Below are 24,728 nucleotides of genomic sequence, written 5' to 3' on the forward strand. Positions count from 1 at the left end.
TTCTGGCTGCTGAACCATCCTTTTGTTTAGTGAACTTGTAGCCTTAGGACATGTCAGGAGCTGTGAGGGGGAGCACCCCATTCACCTGACTTCTGCCTCTACCACTCATTGGCAGAAACCGTTCACTCAAAAGGGTGTCTACCCCATAGCGTGTTAATGTAGTTGCATCAGGAGCACCCCCAATTTTTGTAATCCTTTTATGCAAATACATTTGTAACTTTAGTTTTGTGTTAGGCAATTTGATTGTGGCAGGACTCATTCACACTTTCAGCTCCAGGAAGCTCAAGGACAAGTGTGGTACCACTTTAACCGGCACTGAAACCCCAGCTGCAGTGGAAAATGCTACTGCATGAGGTAATGAACTCCCTATTTACCAGAGATTTTCAAGGAGAGCTGAATAGCTACTTGTAGGCACACTATAAAAAAATATATGTACATCAGATAACTTCACATTTACTTTCCAACTCAGTGACTATATGCTTATTTGAAAATCACTCAGATTCATATTAATCCTTACATAGCTCCTTTAATTAAGGTTGATGACATTCCAAAACTTGCAAAAAAATTTGAGCAGCTCTTTGTTCTGGGTCTGTAAATATGTGCCAGTCAAAATAACCTGGTTAGCACAAAACTTTCCTGTTTTCTCTTTCTTGATGACACAATTGTTAATTTTTCCATTAATGCCAGCATAATTCTCTTAGACTGTTTTTTGTTTGTTTTTTGGGGGGTTTGCTTGGGAGAACTTGGGAATGGCTAGTTATATGTATAGTTTATTGGATAACTGTTATTTTGTGTGCCACTTTAGTCTACAGGAAATTACTTTCTGCCTTTTATATCTTGCTTTCCCATTTGGTAGTCCCCTTTCTTATTTTGCTCACATGTCCCACATCTCATCTTGAGAGAGATTTAGCGTTAGAAGCTTACTGATTGCCAAAGGAACCTACTACTTAGCATGTTCCTAGATTTGGCCTGGGTTTGGTTGTCTAGGCGGTGTCTGGGCAGATCTATTACTCATACCTTCTGTGGAAACATGTTGAGCATGGGAGTTTCCTGATCTTTTTGGATTCTCTACAGAATGCTTGATGTTACATGTTAAAAATGATTTCTTGATATAGATAAAAATACATTGCTATAAGGTGTGTTAGGATGAAGTTAAGGTTACTGAATTTCGATAGATATTGTAGTTTTATATACAAATTATTTCTTTTTTCCTTTTCTCCCAAGATATGTCGTGGATGCAAAAGGTAGGGAAAAGAATCAGTGACAGGTGTCCTACCATTGGAAGGAGTAAATCAGGCCACAGTTATGTGCCCTTTAGGAGGGACAGGACACATAATCCACACACCTGCGCAAATCCTTTATTAAAGCAACAATCAAAATACAGGATGGAGCACGTGGTTTTCTGTTTTGCTACTGTAACATCAACTTAAAAGTCATTTGTATATATCTTTAACGTATTTTTAAAAAGTGAACAATTGTAGTTCACAAAATAAACAATTTGACATTTCTGCCCGGATAACGTTTTTCATCTTATTTTCCAATTTTAACAAAGGACATTCAAAACTAGAGAGATAGCAAGCCAAACATAAGTGCAAGCAAGCATCTTCTTTGACCCTAACTCACTGTAAGCAGCTCTATGGTGTCCGACAGATACATTAGAAGGCTTCTGTTACTGGTTAAATAAACTGATTTTATGCCAGAATATTCTTAGAACTATTTGTTTTCTATTTTTACATTCTTTAAGAGCTTCACTTCTGATTGTGGTATTCTAAGGATTAGCCCCCTTAAAAATGGTATCTCTAAAAAAATCTCAAAGATCATTATCACCCTCAGATGATACTTTCTTGTATAACAGACACACACTCAGTCCTTTGGAAAACATATTAAGCAATTCTGTTTTGATTTCCCCCCACACCATTGATTTGTTTAATCCAAACCTGATTAATCACTGTAGAAACTCTAAAAAAAAGTCATTAGGAAAATGACCTTTGTTATCTGCTGAGAGATTTTTAAATGAATAGGTGAATGTAAAAATGACTAGTGTCTTGAAGATATCAGGTGCTCAAAATATGTGTGCGAATATACAATGAGGTTTGGTAGGTTTAAAGAGTACCATAAATGAGTTTAAAAAGCAGGGGTAGAAACAGGGATTACAATTTTAAGGGAATGCCAAAAGGATCTGTGAAGAAGGGTACAGAATAGTAATGGAACTGCACTGAGTACAAAATAGAGTATCTGAAAGATAAGTTAAACGCTCCATTTTCTTTCCACCTAAAACACTGAGAGGAAATCCCCTGTTTGCAGAACCATGGGGGGCTGCCATTAAAAGACGTTTAGCACTGATCCAACACTGTATTTCAATCTGTGAATAAAAGGTGTCTGATTTGCCTTTCTAAAACTGTGTCTCCAGTGGCCGGGATGAGTGTTTCTATAATAGCTAAGCTGATCTGTTTTGGCTGCACTACACGGAAAGGGTGCCTGCTCACAACATGCAAATACTCTTTGTGCCTTACATTTTCTTCATGTGCTGAAGAGCGGAGCAGGTCCTAGATCACCAATAAATAATCTAAGCATTAGACTTGAAACATATCATCAGTCTGTTAAATAATTTACATAGCCATAGCTCAATTCAGCCATAGCTCTTTTCATCAAACTGCTTTCTGATCTCACCTTTGCCCTTCAAAGGGACACTTAACATAGACTTCTGCAGTTAAAAATGAACCAAACAATAAAAAAGATGAAGGAAGGAGATTCCAGAATCCGTTGTGTGGGATATCAGGCCTTTTCGCCTTACTTTTGAAAAGAGGAATGCTCATAAGCATCTGAGACAAATCATTCCAGATATAATGGCACAATAATGCTTGGAACGGGTGAGAACATTCAGATATTTTTAAAGCAAATTCTATCCATTATAGGTCATGTTTGGTTCCTAGAGATTTTAGTCAAGTATTAGTATTTCTTTTTGCAAAGTATGATATACAAAAAGATGATAACAGTAGATGTGCCCTAAAGATATGAAAATATAATATATAAAACAAAACCATTATAAATTACATAGATTTTCAGTATAAAATTTTTTTTTCCATTTAGAATAAATACCGTCCAAGTTTACAGGTCATCTAAGTGAATTGAATATGCACACATATCTGAATCATTTTCAGAATTTCAAGAAAAAAAAGTTGCTGTAGATATGACTCAGAAACCAGAAACTGATATTGAGAATGACTACATAAGACCCACAGGACATGGCTTGGGATTTAGTGTTAAGCTTTTAAACTGCCCAAAGGAGCCTGATGTGCATTCGTGCACACAAGCACACACACATACAGCCATACTTTTATGAATTTCTATGAAGCTGAAGAGTTTATTTTGAAAAATCAGCTGAAAGTCACGAGGTCTTCTGCATTTTATATTCTAGAAGGAGAGCCTTTCTTATTTCATAAAGAAGCTGTAAGATTGATAGGAAGAGCGCAGAATTTCTGGAAGGAGAAATCTCCATTGTAAGCTGACCTCCTTTTAGGTTGGCTATTATTATATCAAGAGCTTTTTGATGCCTTAGAGGGGAAAAGTTTGGAAAACCTATATAATAATCTCCCCAGTCTTAAGAAGCTAAAACCAATCTGGAACATTCTTTGGTCACACATTTCTGCTCCTGCTTCGTAAAAAAATCTGACTTTACATTTTTTAAATCCCTAATCAATGTCTAGATGGAACTGATGCCTTCTTCTGTAATTTCCATGCAGAAATATGCACATGGGTTTGGGTGGAATGAGAATTGAACAGAACGGGGAAAAGTTCGCACAATATCGTAAAATGAGCTTAAATCTCTGTTATTGTTTTGGGCATATAGATCCATACTAGGAATTTGCTGATCTCCATAGTGAGTGGAAAATGTTTATATTCTGAGAAGTGGAGATAAAACTCTTCTGCAACCTGAATACCTAAAATCCTTGTCCAGAGAGCCCAGATAGAAGTCATGGTTTCTCCTGACTGCCATACTACTACTTGCTTTATGTAACCACCTGAGACACTTCTAACTAGATGCCAGCAGTTCATTCTGGCCAAGTGATGTCTGACCAAACTCCATGTCTTGTTAGATTGCCTCTCACACTAGTTATCTATGAATAAAGAGGCCTATCACGCCACCCTTAAAGGCAAACCCACTGCTTTCAGGCTGCAGAGCCAGATACATTTGTGGTAAAATTTGGACAGCAAAAGCAACCAATCTCCTGTATCCATTTTTGCTTCCAATGTTGTCTCTTGCAGTGGGGCCATCTTGGGAGATTATAAACTTTCCATAAAGCAGTAAATGTCTGAGTTGGTGGGATCTTGTGACTCTTCAAGTACAACCCCCATATCATGCAGATGAAAAAGATGTAACCTCCAATGTCCTGACCCCAACACCTGATATAGCCACGACCCTTACAACCACTTTAAGTTTACTCCCCCCTGCTTCTAAGTGAAAATGAAATACCACTAATTCTCACCATTAAATTAAATTTCAATTATAGAAGTGGTCTTAATAATGTTTTGGGAAAGAAGATCCACAACTTGCTTAAAATGCTAGGATTATTTGAAATTGATCCTCTTTGAATAAGTAATGCAGCATAAGAAAATGTGAGCTGAATCCAGAGAGAAAAGTGAAAATCTGTTAAGTAACTGGACAGAGAGAAAGCATGATGATATCAGTTTGGCTCTGTGAGAGAGTCAGACTCTTTAGATGGTGCTCAGAGTCCATCTAGTCTGTCTCCTCTGACAAATAAGGAAACCGACACCCAGACCTGCCCAAAGCCAGGCCTTGGTCATTGGCACAGTTGGGTAACATGTTGGGCTTTGCATAGACTGACTTCTGTCTTCTTTCCAAAACATCATTCAGCCTCACATCTAACTGCTTTCCTGTGAGGCTAAAAGATGATTCCACAATCTGGCATGAAACTTGATGACACAGTTCCCTATGCCATTTTTCTAACCCCTCGGTCTCCCCTTCAAGACCAATGGTTAGCTTTGTAGTTCACAACAGTGGACCTGGTTATACGGCTTCACAGATCTTTATTTTGCTGACCCAAATCCAGTGTTTGAATCACCCAATGGCATATGGCTCTGCAAAGCCCTTCTGGGAAGCCAATATTCTACAACCTACAGGGATTCATCAAATGCCTCTGTCTTCAGAAGCAATACATTTTCCACATAAAGAATCAGTTTGTTTGTAGGATGATGTTACTTAAACATAAAAAGAGCGGTTTTTATGGGTAATATCGGTATATTCAACCTTTTACAGTCTCCCTCCATACTTCAGTTGGGCTCATCAAAAGCCTCTCAGAATTGGACAGGTAAACACATTTTTATTTGGCTATTAAAGTGCTATTTCTGGGCAAAGGTTTTCTCAGTTTCACAATAGCAGCTTCATTGGAAACAAACAAAAAAAAGTGATGTATGAACATAAGCCTGAGAAGTGACAAAAATAACGAGCCTAGTAAGTACTCTGGAACGTTACAACTGACTTGTGGATATGAGCCCCAGTACTGGTGACTGATACCAAAGCCTCTGAGGTACACATTCTAGGGGGAAATAAGGACAAAGTGGCTATAAGGACTAAACCGAAGAGCAATTAGTTCATAACAACAACTACTACATTATAAAGGAACAGTGACAGGAATAAAAACTGAGAAGAAAGTGCAACAAACCCATGTACGTGCATTTGCTATTGTAGCAGACCTATAGTTGTTGTTGTTGTTGTTGTTTTTTCTTTCTTTTTTTTTTTTTTTTTTTGCAATGCAGTGTGCATTGGACAGGGAGGGCTCTTGAGCTCAGAATATCTTACGGTAATATTCTCTTTGCCGAAAGGGCATCACCCATTAAGATGTTTGGCAGAGAAGAGCCTCTAAAATTCGTATCACGTGGACAGACACCTTCTGCCCAGTATTATCAGTTCTGCACTCTGATGTTTCTCACATCCTTTCCTACTGGGGAAATTCCAGGCTTATAATAAACTGCACTCAGGTGTTTCCCCTTTGAAAATGGCATCACTCCTACCTAAGGGATCAGAGTCTCCTGGTAAGGCTTAGCGGCAAGTGCGAACTACATCTGCACTACAAGGAGCAGCCCCTGATTTTCGTGATATGCATAGCTTTTCATAGTTGATATTAGACATGGCTTTCATAAATAATGCAGGTGTTTCTGTCATGTGCCACTGCTGGCTCTGGAGTTTCCAGGTGAGCTGGTGGCAGAACTCTATCTAGTACCTCAACAGGTGTTGGCTCTTCAGATGTTAGCTCTGTGGATGTTATATCTGTAGAAGGTTCTGCAGTTTCTGGGGAATGTTCAGCAGACGGTTCTGTCTCCTCTTCATCTTTGACCTCAAATTGTACAGCTTCCTGGTCACCCATGTGATCTTTTTTGGACTGTGGGTGAACAGACACCTTGATGGCAATTTGCTGGGGCTGCTCATGCAGTGATGAGGCATCCGAGTCTGCAGTGGGTGAGTCACTTCTTTTCAGGGAGTTTGGGATCGTGTAAACCTCATCCCTGTCGGAAGCCTCCTGGCCTTCTGGAGTATGCCGCACAAAATTCTGCCCCTGCTCCTCAAGTCCAACTACTTCCATGATTTCCTCCATGATAGTCCTACAGTTCATGATGAGTGGAGGCAGAGGCACACTCCTGGCAAGCTCTTCAATATAGCGGGCAAACTCCATGGTTTTGAACTGGGTGACTTTGGCAAGCTCTAGAGTTTTGGCTGAGGTGATGATGGGGATCCGCTTGGCAATCTCAAATGCCTTCTGCAGCTTTTCTGCACCTTCTGTCCTAAAGAATTCATTGATGGCTTTCTCAGTCTTCTTCAGGTGGCTGCTCATCATGCACAGGCGGGTGATATTGAGGATCATGACAACGGTGAAGGCCACAAGGCAGACGACCATGTAGTAGACGCCCATGTCTCCAGAGGTAAAGATGACTCTCAGGGTCACCGTGTTGTTCACAGTGCCATGGACGTTAGAAGCAACACATGTATATTTACCTCGGTCTGAAAAAGACACCTTGGTGATGTTCAGGAGGCCACTGTCGTGCATCTGCCATTTTCCTGTTGGAAGGAAGAGTGGAGAATTCAACCAAGAACATACAGCTCCCATCAAAGTGTCTACAAAATCTCACGTTACTAAAAACATCTATTACTGCTACTACTACCACCAAGGATAATGACAATGAATATTTACTGTGTGCCAGACAGTGACACATACTAACTTATTTGATCGTCACAACAACTCTGCAAGGTAGGTACTGATATCAGCTCTGTTTTACAGGATGAAGAAACTAAGGCACAGTTGGATTAGACCACCTTCCCAAGGTCACTAGTTTGGAAGTAGTAGAGCAAAAAGATGAACTCAAGCTAAAAAGGCTACACTCTTAAAGCCATAAACCATACTACATAATTCTGCAGCCTTGTGAAAAATAGGAAAAATAAACTATCTGGAAAATATTGTGTTCTTATTAAAGAATTACATAAACATAGTGTCTGGTTTTCTAACCTGCCTGGGAGCATGACTCTGTTGAATACATGTTCACTGGGGAGATTAATGCTTCTCAGAATAGAAAGTATTTCAGGATCAATGTAAAATCTGGAGTAAGGCAGTTAAATTATAATTGTTTACCTGGGTTTCTCCTATCTGAGGTTGGAGTTATCTCTGTATAACCTCAGTTAATTAAAACATTAGATGTCATTAATTTTGAGAACTTATAATGAACTGTTTATAGTACTTAAAAGTTACAAGCTAACAATGTGAACATTAAGAGGCTGGGTATGAATTACCATCAATTTGCTTTAGCCTTGCAAATAAATTATAGACCCATCAAGTTGAAAGGAAGCTTCACATAATAGAGAATGCTTGTTGATAAGTGCAATTCTTATTTCCCTCCCTGGCCTGGAAAGGATCTAGTGTTGCTCTGGCAATGAGGTTGTAAATCAGGAGAAGCTCTTTAGTTGGGATTGATTCTTAGTCTGTCTGTATACTCACAGGTCAGAAGACCCCTGGGAAACATGGTAAAACATTTGGCTTCCAGGTCTTGTGTCTGAGCCTTTCTGAAATCCTACTACCACCCTACATTGTCCTACAGGGAAAGCAGGGGTCCAGATCAGGCCTCTTGGGAGTTCTGAGGAGCAGGCAGGCAGATATCTCTCCATAAAAGCACTCCAGTTCCCTAAGCCAACTACCGAACCTTCCTAAGAGATGGGGCAATGTAACATTTAGTTTTCCTTTTAAGTATCTATTATTGACTTGTATTTTTTTCTTGTTTCTTCCCCTTCTGGCAGTGACTTTTCATTCTATTTAAAGTCTGATATTTCCCCAAAGCAACAAGCAATGTGTCTCCTCCCCACTTTTTTTTTTTTTTAAACTTGTGAGCACCTAAATGACTACTATCTCAAGGAACTATGGAATGAGGCAACAAAAGGCCTTCTTTTTTTCCAGCATCTTCTGCTCCAAGGAACCTTCTTAAGAAAGCTACATGAAGTAATGAGGTATCTTCCAAGGACCTACAGTTCCTCCTACTTGCTAGCCACGCTGGATCTGGCAGGATGCCTCTTGTAGATGCCATCCTATTACTTTGCTTTCTCAAAGAACATCTGTGAAGAGTGGTTCCTGGTGTCCCAGAGTAACCCTTTTCTAACAAGTCAGCCAGTGTATTCTGCCTAGGAGTAGAAAACACTGGTTTGGAAAATCCAGTGAATTTTCAGTTTCTTGTGAATGTTTCTTAACAGACAAACCTAAGTACCCAGTCTGTGACATCTCTTGTTCAGATTGCGCAGGGGCAAGCCTTCTACCCCTTTTGTTCCCTGAACATGGATTTAGATATTTCAGCTGCAGATCAATCCAAGTATGGAAATAATCTGAGGCAAGGGAAATTATCCATTCATTTTCTTAAAATTTACATGTTTCATAAAAGTGGACACCAATAGGCACAGGAAAAAAAATCTAGTTGATTGGAAGATTATGGAAATGGAAGGTATCTGGTTCCAAAGACTTACAGACTATACTTGTAGTAGTTTCTCAAATTTACCTTTCTTCTTTTGTTGGAAAATAAAATAGGTAGGGACACCTGGTGGCTCAGGCAGTTAAGTGTCTGCCTTTGGCTCAGGTTGTGATCCTGGCGTTCCAGGATCAAGTCTCACATGGGGGAAATCCCTGCTCAGCGGGGAGTCTGCGGCTCCCTCTGCTCTTCACCCTGCTTGTGCTCTGTCTCTCTCAAATAAAGAAAATCTTAAAAAGAAAATATAATAGAGAATAGGATGGGAGAGGATGAGGTATGGGGAATAATTAGGGTCAAATTGTCACCTCCTAACAACCCATGGCCACCCTGTTAAGGAGGAATTACCTCCAAAGTAGTCTTAACCTGGGTATAGGAGGAGAAAAGCAGAAAAGAACAGCAAACTATTAAGGCAGGCATCCGATGGTACTACAAACAGCTTTTTCCTCATACTGAATAATTTCAGTGATACTTGTATTTTAATTGTCATGGGTCACAAAGCAAGTCTTTGGTAGCCAATACACACACACACACACACACACACATACTAAGACTCTGTATAATTTCCTCTCAATCTCAGTTTGACTTTTGATTAGTGAAAAATAAAGATTTCTGCATGTTCTATTACCATTTGCAGCCCTGAAAATAAGGAAGATGGCACAAATTGCACTGGGAGGGTCCTCCCACATCTTTGGGCCCAGTCTCACAAAGAATCTCCATATGTAACCTAGCAGCTGGGATCATCTTGAGAAAATTTTCTATGCTGCACATTGCCATTCACCTCAGGCTATAAATCCTTGCCTAGAGACTCATTCTGGAAGGGTCCTTTGACTTTAACTTTAGTTAAAGAAACAAATATAACCCACAATGCCTGTCACTGGAAGCCATCAGTGCTATACATATAGTGGGTATACAGGGCCATGTTAATTGAGTGGGAATGTCAAAGTTATGTGTTGAATTTTCATTAAGCTGCATCACTTCAGCACAAATAAAACCCTAAAATGTCAGCAGCTGATGCCAAGTCAGTTCTACATGCAATGACTTTGGAGGAAAGAAAGAGGCGGATGTTTAACCATGACTTTCTGAATATATTACCAAAGATGACGTGTAAAATGTTTCTCCAACACCCCTGATGGTGATTCGTTCATTCATATCCTGTGTCTTGCTCAGAGCATAGCTCTCCCCTGGGAAACCCCTTCCCCCACTTCCTCTGGTCCCACTGTGGTCCTGGTGACCCTCACCCGAAGGCTTCATGCTAAAGTACTGCCACACGTGGTAGAAGGGCTGCTAGAGTCTACGCTACTGGAGACCAGAGTTTGCTCAGGAATCTGTCACAGTCTCCCCAAGAAACTCCAGGCACGTGAAAAATCTCCCATGTGTGAACAGAAGTAGTGTGGTGACAATCTCTCCTTTGCAAAGAAAAAGCTAACAGATGTTATTTCGTAGCTGTGCTGCTGTGTATATTATGCTGCACACACACAAAAAAACTTGACATTTTTAGAAGGGCAGTGATCTTTTTAAATTTTGTTCACGCATTTAGTCAACAAATATTATTGAGCAAATTGCATTTGCACCAAGTTCCACTCTAGACTATGCAAATACAAAGGCGAGTAAGACAAGATCCCCAACTGAGAAAACCATCCAGCCCAAGGAGGGACACAGACTGCTACAAACAACTGTGGATCACTTGGCAAGTGTGCTGGCCCAGGGCAGTGGGGTGGAGCACCAGCTTCTTAGAGAGGCGTGGGGTACTAGGCCAGGATGAGGGCAGGCTGGGTGGTGCAGGCAGGAAGGGGATGCCGGGAGTGTATGAGCAAAAGAGGGAAGCTGTGCTGCTCCAGCTGACAAACCATGTATAACACCAAGAAGGGCTAGGGTAGAAACGGGGCTGAAGGAATGCAGGGCCAGAATGTTCAAGAGCTTCATATTTATCCTGTGGGAGAACGATAAGCTCTCATCCTGCAGGACTACTTTTCCCTTGACAAGCTGGCCTTATTTCATTTCTTAGAGCTGCCACAGGGCCTTGCCACATGTTTCCTCAGCCTGGAAAGCTCTCCTCCCTCCCCACTCCAAGCCCTTACCTCACACATTCTTAGTCCAGTTTAGACCCCACCTCACATCTCATCGTATTCCCTGAGAAAGCCTTCTCCTCCCTCTGATTAAACCAGTGAAGACAATCAGAAAGACCAGAAGCAGATGCCAGTAGGCATGGGAATTTTAAAAATAAGGAAGACATTTCAAAGCAGGGAAAGAAAAAGAAAAAGAAAATAAAGTTACACTCCTATCTTATATGATAGGTAAAAATAAATTCCAAGTATTCTGAAGATCTAAGTGTAAATTAAAAGTATAAAACTAATAGAGGATATAAAAGCATTTTTATAAACTGTGGATAGGAGGGCCTTTTTAAGCATTTCAAGAATCCCAGAAACTATAAAGGAAAACTGATGGAATTCAAAGAGATTAATTTTGAAAAACATAATTTTTTACGCTTTTCAGAGTGCCAGAAAAAGTGGGAAGGCACCGATTAGACATGACATTGCTGAGAGAATGGAGAAAGGATGCTCACACACTGCAGGTGGGAGTGGGCCTGGTAAAACCTTTGGGAGGTTGATATGGAGGCATCTGTCAAAATTCAAACTGAATGTAATCTGTGACCCACTTTTAGATTTCTTGATATTCTTCAAATCAGATAAGCCAAAATTGCCTGGAAAAATATTAATGAATGTAAGAAAATCAACAATGAATGTAACAAAAAAAATTCTCCTTTTCATGATAGTTTTTCTTCCAGGGATATAGTTCCAGAGCTTTCCTCTCCTGTCAACATTCTTGGGAGAAGCCGTAACCTCAGGCCCAAGACAGAAGGGTGGGTGACCTGGTACCATGGTGCTCACTGGGGGGTACACACACACACACACACACACAGGGGGAAGTCACTCCAGAAAGCACAATGTCTGGTCAGTAGGACGGTGTCAGTTAGGTAGATCATCCAGTAATGAAAGAAGCAGATCAACGGCATCACATGGCTATAGTCAACCTGCAGGATTACTGTGGCTCAGAGTCTAGCCACTGAATGGCACCAGATCAGAGCTATAGCTCATGCAAACAACTTCTAACCAAATTATTGCTGTGGAGAAATGAGCAGCATTGATACCTCCTGGGCCTAAAGGACCATAAAACAAGTGAGAGCACAACTTAAAAGATACTGTAATTACAGCTTCCTTCAAACATCATGTCCACTACAACCCTAAATTTCTCCAGCTTTTCCTGAAGATCATGGAGCATTTGACATTAACAATTAATGCCCAAATACTAAGTTCTTAGAATTTCCCCTCAATTACTTATTAGGCGATAAGGATTTCTTTTTCTTTGGAGATATCTTTCTGTGAATGTGCAAACAAGCTGATATATGGCTTGTCTATCTCTCCAATTAGTAGTATGAAAAGATTAAAAGTCTGTTCACAATCCCATTTAGATACGTAGGTTCTTGAGCCTTACATACCCATGCCTTTTAGGAGGAGGGTTCAACTGGCCAAAATAAGTAGGCTACTTTCTTGAAACCAAGTTTAAACATTTTTATGCGGTAAGAGTTCCAATTAGAGTTTATGCAAACATAAATGGGAGGATGAGGTTCACTTGAAGGAGTATCACATTGAATTGACATTCTTTTAAATAGGAAAAAAATGCCCGTGTGTGTAGGTGTCTATAAACATGGCACTCCTTTTCCAATATGTGAAATATAGACCACTGAAGAGAAAGGATCCATGCCTTTTTTACAAAACATAATTGAAAACAAATTTAGCACTGCATAGCTGCACCTGTTCCAGGGCTTCTGCAGTAGATGACAGCTCCTTAAAGCTACTGCAAAGACTCTGGTCATAACATTGCAGGCTGCAAGTGCTCTTGTGCCCTCCCTTACCCCCCGCCAGCCTTCTGCCCCAGTCCTCCCAAGAGACCTCTTCAGAGTGTACTAGGGCAGCTCTAATAAGCTATTTCCTACATCATGTGGAGCAAAGGTAGCCTGGGATAATACGGGCTTAGCTCAGCTTTTGGTGCAGGAAGGTGGGGGTGGAGGGCTATGCTGTTCAGAGCCTCCAGTTACACTCTCCTTAACGGTATAAATAATATCCGAAAAGAAGCTACTGTCTTTTCATTTCCTGGCAAAGGAAACATCTGACCCTCTAGCTAATTTGATCAGATGATCCTAATTTTTAAAAAAGTGCCAAGCATGTAATTCCACAGAGGCTAGCAATGGTCTTTTCTGAGAATAGCTACAGGTGGTTTTCCAAGACAAGAGCACCCTACGCTGGGTTCATATAAATAACTTCCATCTGGGGAATCTCAGCTGTCATCTTTATCTGAGATGGATCTGGAAGGGTCTTTTCACAGCTAAGACTAGAGCACTCTGAACTCATATCCCAAATGGAGCACACCTCATTAAAGAAAAACAATCAATGGTGGGTAGTTATCAGCTTGGCTCTTGATATGGCTCAGTGAACCAAAATAAATTAAATTAAACCACGTTTATGGGGAAATACAGAAGGTTCAAACAACTGACCTGAAGATCTACTTTAGAATGATTCTTTGGTTAGCTGAAGAATGCTTCTTTGAGTTAGATCAGGGTTTCCCAACTTTGACACCCCTGACATTTTATGCAGAATAATTCTTTGTAGGGGGTCTATCCTGTGCATTATAGGGTGCTTAGCAGCATTTCTTCCTTCTGCCCACCAGATGCCAGTAGCACAATTCCCCCCTGCCTTTCCCTCCTCCCCTAAGTTATGACAACTGAAAAATATCTCCAGACTTAGCCAAATGGCCTCTGGTGGAAAACAGACCGACCCACTGAGATCTACTGAGTTACACAAATATAAAGTTTATCTTGTGTATGCTAGCTATGCTTAGTAATTGCCACATATAGTGCCTTTTCAGAGATAGAAGCATATTGGATATCAGTTGCCCTTTGTACCCAAGAGCAATGTTGGGGCAGGGGCAAACCTCTGATGCAGGAGAGGCTTCCAAACCTGCTGTCAGAGCAGGAACAACATGGTCTTGAAATTTCAAATAAATTTTAAGGGATATAAAAGCTCTTATATCAATTAAAAGCTTTTAAGGTTGAGAAACTGAGCTAGAGAATAAGAAATTACCCTGAAACTTACTTCCTGTCTTTTCAAAACACACTGGATTCTGACATAGGGATTTAAGCACTTGGAATCTGTGACTGTGATGACACAGGACAGTATTACCAGTAACAGTAACAGCAGCTGCCATTTATGGACAGCTTGGTATGTTCCAGGTAACTATCCAAAACATCTCATACACAGTGGTGTATTCAAGACTCTCAGTCCCACATGCTAGCGAAAAAGGATTGTCTCTATTTTACAGACATGAAAACTGTGGCTCAGGGAAGTTGACGCACTTACGCAAAGAAAAGACTCTTGTGTGGTTCTTCTGAATGCCCCACAATGCTGATCTTAGAGGCAAAGGATAATTTACATTGAATGTGGGAACTGACCTTCTCATGCAGGCAGTAAGTGGAGAGGTCATAAGCTATGGTCTGAGAACTGGGCTGGCACAGTGTGTTGTCCCTTGCAGAAGTACTTAATAAGCATTTCATCGTCTATTCAAAAAATTTGAAAACTGGAGGTAAAAACAATGCAGTGATGTGAAGAAAATGCAAAATTTACAACCATGAACCCCACGAAGCTTCAGTAGCAGTTGTGATAATTGTGAACTTTGTGCGGTCCAGTTTACTCTGTGCGTGTTTACTTTGAAAGACCATTCATAATCATTTTTGGTGAAAAAATGCTGCAACAGTATGGAGAACAAACCCACAGAAAAGTCCCAAATCTAAACTTGAAGAATTGCAAATGTAATTGCTCACAAGACAGACATGTTTACCAAGGCCTGTGCCAGTTGACTTTCTTGAAATTCTTGTTATTTATCATCTGATAAAGGTGCTAATGTGCATTTGAATGGCTTAAAGTCAGAGCAAGAAGGCATGGCAAAAATACACTGGCTAATTCATACCTGAAATAACTGGTACTTTTTTCAGAATACTTTCTGACAACTATATATTTCTACTCACCTCTCGCAAAAGAAATATTGAAAACAATGCAGTTTGTGGCCATTTGTGGTTATGCATGTTACTCGAATTCTGAGTTATTTCTGTAATGTGGTTGATGGACCACCCCAAACACATCCTTTGGTGAACTACCCCCCTCCCTGCCAAAAAAAAAACCCTCCTCCAGAAATAGATTATGCGTTAGCCTCTCCTGATCCTGTGGACTTGAAGTAACAAGCACCAGGGAAGCAAAGCAAAGCAAAGCAGCTGCTGCTCCTGTCCGAGACAGGAAATAGCCCCATTCTTTCTAGGACTGCCAGTACTGGAATGAATAATAGCGATCTCACTTTTTCAGCATAAGCAAGCAATGAAATTGTTCCTTTCCATGTTAATCACACAGTAAACAGTATTGTGCTCCTGGAGAAAGTGAACAGACGATTCTGATAAGGTGTGTGTGTCTGTATGTGCCATGTATACACACGGCAGTACACAACCTAACACTGTGACTGGGATGTGGGTGGTCATCATGCATTTTCCATCCAGGAAGGCTTCTCTCATTTGCTTAGTCTGGGTTAGATGCTCTTCAACATTCTTCACCTAGAAGACCTAAAGGATGAGCAGATGCTGATCTGACTACAGAGGGAGGGTAAACACTAACTGGGCCACACTGGTTGTACAATATACTCTCTATTCACCTGGTCCCTCATCTGTATATATGACGACTAGTAATATCTACCCATCATGCTTATGGTAAGAATTAGAAATAATATCTGCAACTTGGTCCGGGGGCTTAATCAATGGTAGGCATTGTGAATGAAAATTACATTGATGTTGTTAGTTTGGTTGTAACAGTAGCCTTCTGTATCTAGGTAATGTTTCTGGGGTATTAGCACCATTTCTCACACTGTATTCAATTACCTCTTTGCTGAGTTATAAATGAAACATGGCTCCATTTAAACTTCTAGGCTGTCAACCTAAAAACTGAAAGTTTTGTCTATGGTTTTAATATGGGCATTTTTTTTCCCATCAGAAAGGAAGAGTTAAAGACTTATGCGTCCTCTAATAGGCCATGTGAGAACTAAAATTCTATTTCATGACCAGGAGTCTCATTTCTGCTACTTCTTATGTCTTGCTAGGTTGTTAGGCACAGTGTTTTGTGTATTACCCTGTGTTATGTATGTTCTGAGATTACTATTATTATGCATCATAACACAAAAGCTGAGATAGAACATCAAGTACCAGTATCATGAGTTCTTTTTAAAAATTTGCAGTGCATCTTCCTTATGAGATTTAAAAACAGCTAACTGACTTAGCAAGACTGCTGGCAGCACACATGATGCAAGCGCTGGGTTCTGATGGAGCAGTTGTCTGCGCCAAAGGCTCTCAGTGGCCACTCCTGGTTCCAGAGTCCTGGGATAGGCTGCTACGTTAGGGCCACCCAAGCACCCGCAGAACAAAAGGAAATTGAGCCATGGGGCTTCCATCTAGTCCAGCCTCCAAGGACACAGACAGAGATGGCAAGGTGCAGGCTGTACTTGCCAGACTGAGTTAACAGTTATAAGGACCATTTCAAAGGAGGCGATGCGTGATCTCTTTGAAGCAAAAAGGTGGGACTTCAGGACTGCACTTAAAATGTTGTGCCTGACATGCAGGCCCCTGCTCCGTGTGGCTCCCACAGTCCTCCTCCTCTCTAGAATTCTAGTTCAGTGCCCCAGCCCCAGCTCCTCCATATTGGGCATGACCTGGGCTTCACTGTCTGTGTGAAAGGTAGGTTCAGGTCTGGAGTCCATGCTCCCCTGACTTCAGGTACCTTGTTATTCCTTGCAGTGGCCCAGGCTACAGAAAGATCTGATGAAGCACAGGCACTTGAGAGTCTATGTTACCATGGTTACCGCCCCCTTCACAAGTGTGATATCACTTCCTTTAGACTTGTAGTCTGGGAGGAAGGAGCGGGAGGAATGGAAACCAACTGTGGGCTAGGGGTGGTAGTGGCCCCATCTTACTGCCAGTAGTGAAGGTTCTAGTCACTGCCACTTAGCAGTAGGACCTCGGAGAAAACGTGGGTAAGAGAGGGATCTGGATGATGTTGTCTCTAAGTCCCTTCCAATTAAACATTCTATGGCCCCGTACTCGTACTTGGTCGGGAAAGAGTTCCACTCTCCTAGGTTAAACTGACAGGCACACATAGGATACATAATTTACAGTATTTTTTTTTTTTTTTTAATGATAGTCACACAAAGAGAGAGAGAGAGAGAGAGAGAGGCAGAGACACAGGCAGAGGGAGAAGCAGGCTCCATGCACCGGGAGCCCGACGTGGGATTCGATCCCGGGTCTCCAGGATCGCGCCCTGGGCCAAAGGCAGGCGCCAAACCGCTGCGCCACCCAGGGATCCCTACAGTATTTTCATTGAAGGGAAGAGGCTTTGCCATATTGCACAACCTTGAATGGTTAACCAAAAATAATGTAATAAGAGCACTACAAGGAACCCCACATCCCAGGCAGCTGGACTGCCAGCGGCCTTAACTATGAGGAACACAGCTGTGAGCCAGAAGCATGTAATTGCAAGAAAACTCCACTTGCTCAGCTCTTGGACAAGACATAAGGCATTAGCCTTTACTCTTTTTCAGGGTTAAAAAAGATGAAATGAGGGAAAGAGGCTAAAAATGTAGGTTTTCTAGGAGTAGAAAGTCTCTGGGGTTTATTCATTGGTCGAAGGGCTGTGGGACAGGAAGTAGGATCTGAATGAAAAGTGACAGAACCTCACAAGCTGCTACTTTAGAACAACAGTCTTTCTACTCCCCCACCCCCAGCTCCTTAACTTCGCACAGTAAATGCTTCAGAAAGCACTGTAACTCCTTTAGGTCAGTTAGGTTTAGGCTTGGCTTTTAAGACGAGTACCTCTCACATCAGAAAAAAGAAATGTGTTGATTCACAATGACCAACCAATCTTCTCTCTGGTTGGAGACTTCCCTGAAGTGAGCTTGGGGCTTGGGTAGGTGATTCACATTTTTTGGCCAGAAATGCACTCATTAAAAACCAAACATTCCCCTACTGCCACATGTTATTTTTGCTATTGAATCTTCCCTCCCTCTTGGCCTCAGCTGTAACAGGACAATCTAGAAACTTCAGCTAGGTCTTCAGGAGCACATGGAACAATGTCTAGCCGGTGGCTGACAACCTTGCAGAGAGACTTCCTTTAAGAAGTGTGGTCCTTAAATCCATGGTCAATGAATTAAGCTGACATTTAACCATAAACAACTGCTAGATTGTTTCCTGGAGCCAGCTCCATGAAACAAAATAAAACTCCCTTATAAATGGAACGTATACTAATGGAAGATCCATTTTATATTCATCCCTGTAACATTTTGTATGCATTATATTACAAAATTTCAAGAGGCCTTTTAAGAGACTTTTATGTTTGCCCTTTGTCTTCTGAGTCGAAGAGTGAAAACTATGAATTAATTATTGCTTTGGATCCTTAAGGATATATATTTCTCTCTTGCCTTAGAAAAGACGACAGAATGAGATCTTCAAATGACTTGCATAAAAACAACTAACATTCTCAGCACGGGTTCCAGAGTCTGGGTTTCTATTTTATGACATTTGACACAACTTAAAAGCCTACCTCCTCCTCTCTCCTTCTCCTCATCTTCTTTCAGCAGCTTGCCAACGGAATTATACCACTTGAATTGTGGATCGGGGATGCCATAAACACTACAATTAATCAAGGCACTGTTCCCTTCCTTGACTATGATATGGTCGGTTCTGGCAATGATTACGGGCACAGAGCCCAAGACCACGTCACTGCCATTTAAAGTGCTATTAGTCACAGTCTTAGCAGTGGCTAGAGTGGATACTAGGACTACAAAGGGCACAGTAGGTAGAAAGCACACAGGCAGATGGTTCTTCAATCGATCCATCTTCTTTGCTTGCTCTATAAGGCAACAGAGATGGTTTGCCAATGAAATCTTCTATCGGACAACACGCTTTCAGAGCAGACCATGGGACAAACCTGTCCTGGATCCATAGAGTTGGTTCTTGATTAAGAACCTGTTAAAAAAAAACAAACAAAACCCACACACATAAATATTAGCACTTATTACTTTAACAGTATTGTTTATAAAACGTTAGAAACCCAGCTAAAATACACACCTTCATAAGTTTTAAACACACAAGTCAGAAGATGTTCTGAATGTTAAATTATATTTTTCGCAGAAATCGTAACAATATAATTTTATCATTTTTGCTACTGAAACATAGAGCTCTCTTAGTAGGAACAAATCTATATTTTGGAAGGCAGCTATGCTCACCACTATACCACCAACACCCAAATCTATATTTTGTATGTGAAATTTGTATCACATGACTTCAGAGAGTTCCAAAACCAATTCAGGCTTCTTTCAGTTAGCATTATAAGGTCTCCTTCTATCCCATCACCTGTTGCTATTGCAGATGACCTGTTGACCTGGATCCTTCCTAACCTCTTTCCTTCCAGTTTACTTCAGTGGTCATGGCTTGGGTGCCACCAGCATTTGGAAGGGCTCCACCAACATCAGTCTGGCATTCTCCTTGCTCCCTTTATGGCTTCTAGATATGCCTTCCCTGCTTTGAAGCAACTGCCCATGCTCCTTTGAGCTTTGTACCATCTAGCTCTCTCTGTTCCCCGTAACTGTTATCTACCAACTTGGGATCACTTACGGAATTCTCTTGTTTCCGTCTCCATCTGACTCTCGGAGGCAGGGGGACATCAGTGTGAATGGGGTGACATTATGGTGGCTGTGCCTCTTATATCCAAAGATCTAACTGTCACCTACATCTCTATCCTCCATTTCATCCACCAATCACGCAGCCACACCCTGGACCTCTCATCTCTCGGAATTCTAAATTCCCAAGTTCCATGTAATTCTGAAGTTCTACCATCTTTAACTGCACCCCACCATTCTTCGAGATCTCTTACTCTGCTCTCGCTGGACTTTCTAGGCCTTCTATTTCCCTCAGTCTCTATCTCTACCTCCCCCTCTCTGCCACCCGACCTGCACGCTCCACTTCTGTCTCAGTCTAGACCCAGTCATGTAGACCACAACGCCCTTCTCTTTCTGCCACAACTACTCTCCAGTATACACCTGTGATCAAGCTGATCACTTGTCATCCTGGCTCTTGTGCCCAGAAGGCTGAGCACCTACTGGAGAGAACCCTACAACTATATCTAAAGGAACCATCTCCAACCCCAGCCAGGCCCTCGGTGACATATGGCAATCTGTGTATCCATGCTGAGTCAGTTCAGCATCCTCCTTTCCCCAAGATCCTTAAGCTTTTGAATCAAGCACCTTAGCCCAGTGGCATCCTTATCTTTCTCAAAAGATAGCTTTCTCATCCGAGGGCAGGCTGCCATGAATTCGCGCTTTCCCACCTTTTGGTAAGAATCCCCTGCATCTCATCCTAACTCTCTCCCCCACCCCACCACTCCCTCCTCAGAAGACTACATTCTGTATTTTGCCTGCTCTTCACAGATACAGTTCTTGCTCAAGCCACCGGTCCCTCAGAGTTGCCAAGTTTTCAGTGTTTCTCTTGCCAGATCTCTGGCAACAGCTGCTGCTCTTAACTTGTGAGAAAAGTTCTTCCGTGGCTTCCACACTCTGCTCCTCCTAACTGCTCTCATCATTCTTCACTGGTTCCTCTTCTTCTTCCCAGTCCTTAAGAGGTACTTGACCCCTAGAGTTTCATCATTGGGCCTTTTCTCTTTTTACCCTCAGCTCTTACCAAAGTGCCACTCCCATGCCTTTATTTACCACCTACAGCCTAATGACTCTCAAATCCATGTCCTCGGTCCTCTTTCCTGAATTGCTGACTGGTATTACGCACTGTCCAACTGTCCACCAAACCACTTTAGCAGGATGCTTTGCAAGTACCTCAGAATTAATATTCCCAAGCCAAACTCATCTGCTAACTGTGCTACATTTCCTGCATCCCTTATTTCAGTTCAGGACACCACCATTAACTCAGGTATGCACAGATATAATCCTCAATTCCACTATGACCCTCGTCCCCTCAGAACTATAGGTTGCTGATTCCACCTCTTAAATGTTGCTTGGATTGTTCCAGCCCTTGTGTCCTCTGACTGAACCTCAGTTTACCCTCCTTACTTTTCCTTACCAGGAATGGTGTGGTAGCCTCCTGTATAATCTGCCTGCCTTCAATTTTACCCCAGTTCCCAATCCAATCCCTATAACCATTCTGCAATACAAATTCTATGATGCCGTTTCTGTATTTAGCAACCTTCAGTGTTTCTGCACTATCTACATAATAGAATCTGAATTCCTTACTCATTACTTTATATTAATTTTTTTAAATAATTACTGGACATCAACTACTAGGCAGACATTATTGTAGGGCCTAGAGACAGAAGAGTGGACAAGACAGATCTTCCTTGTTATGTGGATATTACATTGTCATGGAGGAAAACAGACAATAAATACCATGTAAATAAGAATTTCAGCTAGTGACACATGTACTCAAGTGGTGAGTTAGGCAATCAGGGAGGACTTCCCTGAGGAGGTGGGAACTTCACTAAGGAGGTGGCCCCTAAGCTGGAGTCTCTTTGGGAATCAGCCACATCTAGATCTGAGAGAAGAGCATTCCAAGAAGAATTACAAAAGCAAATGGAGCACTGTAAGATGGGTCACAGGAGTACACAGGTCCAGATCACCTAGGACTTTGGATTCCACCTAATGTTCACTGGAAAATTTTAAACAAAGGGGTGATGGGATATGATTTCTTTTTTAAAACCAACTTTATTGCAGTATAAGTTACAAACAATAAAATGTGCCTATTTTAGGTATACATTTTAGTGGGTATTGACAATTTATATATTATGTAACTACCACAATAAACAAAATATGGAATGTTTCCATCATCACCAAAAGTTGCCTTGGGCCCCATTTTTACACTGATCCACTCCAGTATTTTTTTTTGTGTGTAGATATACGGCGTGAGGTAAGGATTGAGACTCCTTTTTCCCCCATATGGATAATCCAGTTGTTTCAGTACCAGTGGATTACCTTGCCTTTTTGTCAAAATCAATTGAGTTTACTTCTGAACTCTATTCTGTTGCACTTATGTTTATGTCTATCCTGTGCCAGGACCACACTAACCATTCTGTCTGCCTCATTCATCTTGGCACCTGCAGTGTGTGAAGTTGGCCCTGACAATAAGTTACTGAACAAACGATTCTCTCTCCAAAGGCAGAAATAATTATTCCAGTTCTGTAGACAATGAAACTGAAGAGGTAAATAAATTAGAGGTGATATATTAGCTTCAGACCATATACTTTTTCAGTGGAAAGGACAAAGAGTTTTCTTGGTGCTGCAGGCTTCCATTACTCCCCCGTGGACTTGAGCGCCTTCCTGCCCCAGGAAGGCCAACACATTTTTCCACCAGCAGGAATCGTGGTCTAAGGGAGATAGCATAGGCTGCAACAGCATGACACATACCCTGTTATGACTTTGTAAATGTTTTCTTTACTTGGCTAACTTGTGGTTTCCTTTTAATAGGGAAGTTGTAAAACTGACCTATTCAATACAGAATGGTTGTTTAAGAGCATGGCCTCGAGTTGTAGGTGGACTGGGCCAGGATCTGGGATCTGACCACCCTTACTGGCTGTGTGTTTTTGGCCAAGAACTCAGGAAGTACAAGATAATTATAAGGATTCATGATCAAATGTACATAAAGCACTTCTATAACGTTCAGCTTGAAAACAAGAATTATCAACTATGTATAAGGCATCCTTTGCTGAAATCAGGCCTCTCAAATTGATTTTTACCAAAGCATTCAAAAGACATACCTTGTTTTTGTTTTTACTTAAGACAATATTAACTGCCTTCCCGCCACCAGAAGTAATCACAAGGGATTTTCAGTACTGGGTCCTTTCTCGGGGACTCGAGTTTGAAAACACACAAGGCCCCTTTGGGCAGAGACACTGCACTGAGCATCCTCAGGACAGAATCTGGAGTCACTCTTCTCTGACTCCCTGATGTCTACACCAGAGGAGATGCCTGACTAAATAGTTTGGGGAGAATGACAGTCGAGACAAAGTTCAAGGTAGGTTCTAATACATATATGTAGTAAATATAACTTTTTTTTTTTCACAACTAGGAAGAATGCAATCAATGGAAGATCAAACTGAGTTTTAAAATGCAGAACTCTAGAACTGTTTTCAAACAAAGGCTGTTGGTTTTCAACTTTAAAACACCTTGTGCTAGCAAGACTAAAGAGAATGGAACACTGCTGTTCTATTGTAATAATGTCAGTAGGTACCTTGCACTAGAAACACAGCAACTGTTACAGAACTTTAACTAGTTCCCTTAGAGACTTTCACAGGTACAGAGGCAGAGATTTTGATTCTAATGCAGGCATTTCAGTTAGCAAATTCATTCCTCCCTCCTCCATCATACTCCCGTCCTTTCACATTTTGAAAAGTTATCAAAGTACAGAAATCATAATGTGTAATTTGTAGGTTGTTTGTATCAATGCATTTTTACTCAAAAACTCTCTGTGAACATTTTAAAAAATATTATTTATTTATTTATTCATGAGAGACACAGAAGGAGAGAGGCAGAGACTTAGGCAGAGGAAGAAGCAGGCTCCATGCAGGGAGCCTGATGTGGGACTTGATCCTGGAACTCCAGGATCACGCCCTGGCCCGAAGGCAGTTGCTCAACCGCTGACCCACTCGGATCCCTGAACATTTCTTTTTGAAAATAAAGCATTTAATTAATCAACACTAATGAATTACAAGTTTTTAGTAGGAATTCACCAAATCTCATACCATGCTCTTTCAGTTTTTTTTTTTTTTTTTTTTTTAAGTACTGATTATGTGCTGGCCACACTGCTAAGGGTCTGGGACAGGTTGGGGTGTGTGAGAAGGCTACAGAGCTCAATAAGCCACAGGCTATGTCCACTTATAATGTACTAGGGAGAGAGATACAGCTAATTTCAGTATGTGTTCTCTAGGTGCAATGAGCTTCAGGGTGGGTATGTAGAAGAAGCACTGGCTGGTCTGCTGACACTTGGAGGAGATGTTTATTGACTGCCTATCCCACATCCAATCCCAATTCTACCTTCCCCTTCCTACAGCCCCAAAGCTCACAGCTCACAGCCAGCCCGATCCTTGTAATCTCCCAGTGCACCTGTAGCTTGTACCAAACTTGTGACACTCCTCTCTGGCATATGATTTTGCTTTTTTTTTTTTTTTCTTAGCTTTGTGTTGAGGAAACTTCTCAATTACAAGGAGAGCTCCTTGATGGCAGAAATTCTGGCATATAGTTCTGTAGAGTTTCCTTAATAGTGAGTACCCAAAGTCATGCTCATGCACTGGCTGTACGAAGCCTCACTTACGTGGGATCCAGTGGCAACTACAGTAAATTCACAGTGTATTGCCAGAAAAACATAGAGGCATCATGTCATTTTGGGTACTGGGGAAATATTCTACAAATGTACTTTGCGAAGCTTGTTGGATATGACAGACAGCACTGTGAAAAGTTCAGTTAATAACATTGTAACATTGTGAAAGACATTTTAGCTACCAAAGACTAAACCAGGAGTACCATAATCCAGCAGTTTAAAAGGCAGTCCTTCAAAATACAAGAACAAAGGCCAT

The 24,728-nt window shown here is 41.3% G+C and overlaps 1 protein-coding gene across 5 annotated transcripts in view; it reads right to left on the reverse strand.

The window, feature by feature from the left end:
* Nucleotides 1–1,336: 1,336 nt before the first annotated feature.
* Nucleotides 1,337–24,728, reverse strand: part of MFAP3L (microfibril associated protein 3 like) — a 38,270-nt gene continuing 14,878 nt past the window's right edge. The window contains exons 1-3 of one of the 5 annotated variants that reach the window (XM_072795943.1): nt 19,772–19,933; nt 18,699–19,123; nt 1,337–7,075 (exon numbers count right to left, since the gene is read on the reverse strand). In XM_072795943.1, coding sequence (XP_072652044.1) covers nt 6,144–7,075; nt 18,699–18,993 — 1,227 coding nt within the window. In that variant the 5' untranslated portion in view covers nt 18,994–19,123; nt 19,772–19,933 and the 3' untranslated portion in view covers nt 1,337–6,143. The other 4 variants (XM_072795944.1, XM_072795946.1, XM_072795945.1 and 1 more) reach the window with 4 other exon arrangements.

Source organism: Canis lupus, chromosome 24, assembly GCF_048164855.1.
Source record: "Canis lupus baileyi chromosome 24, mCanLup2.hap1, whole genome shotgun sequence".
Taxonomy (NCBI): domain Eukaryota; kingdom Metazoa; phylum Chordata; class Mammalia; order Carnivora; family Canidae; genus Canis; species Canis lupus.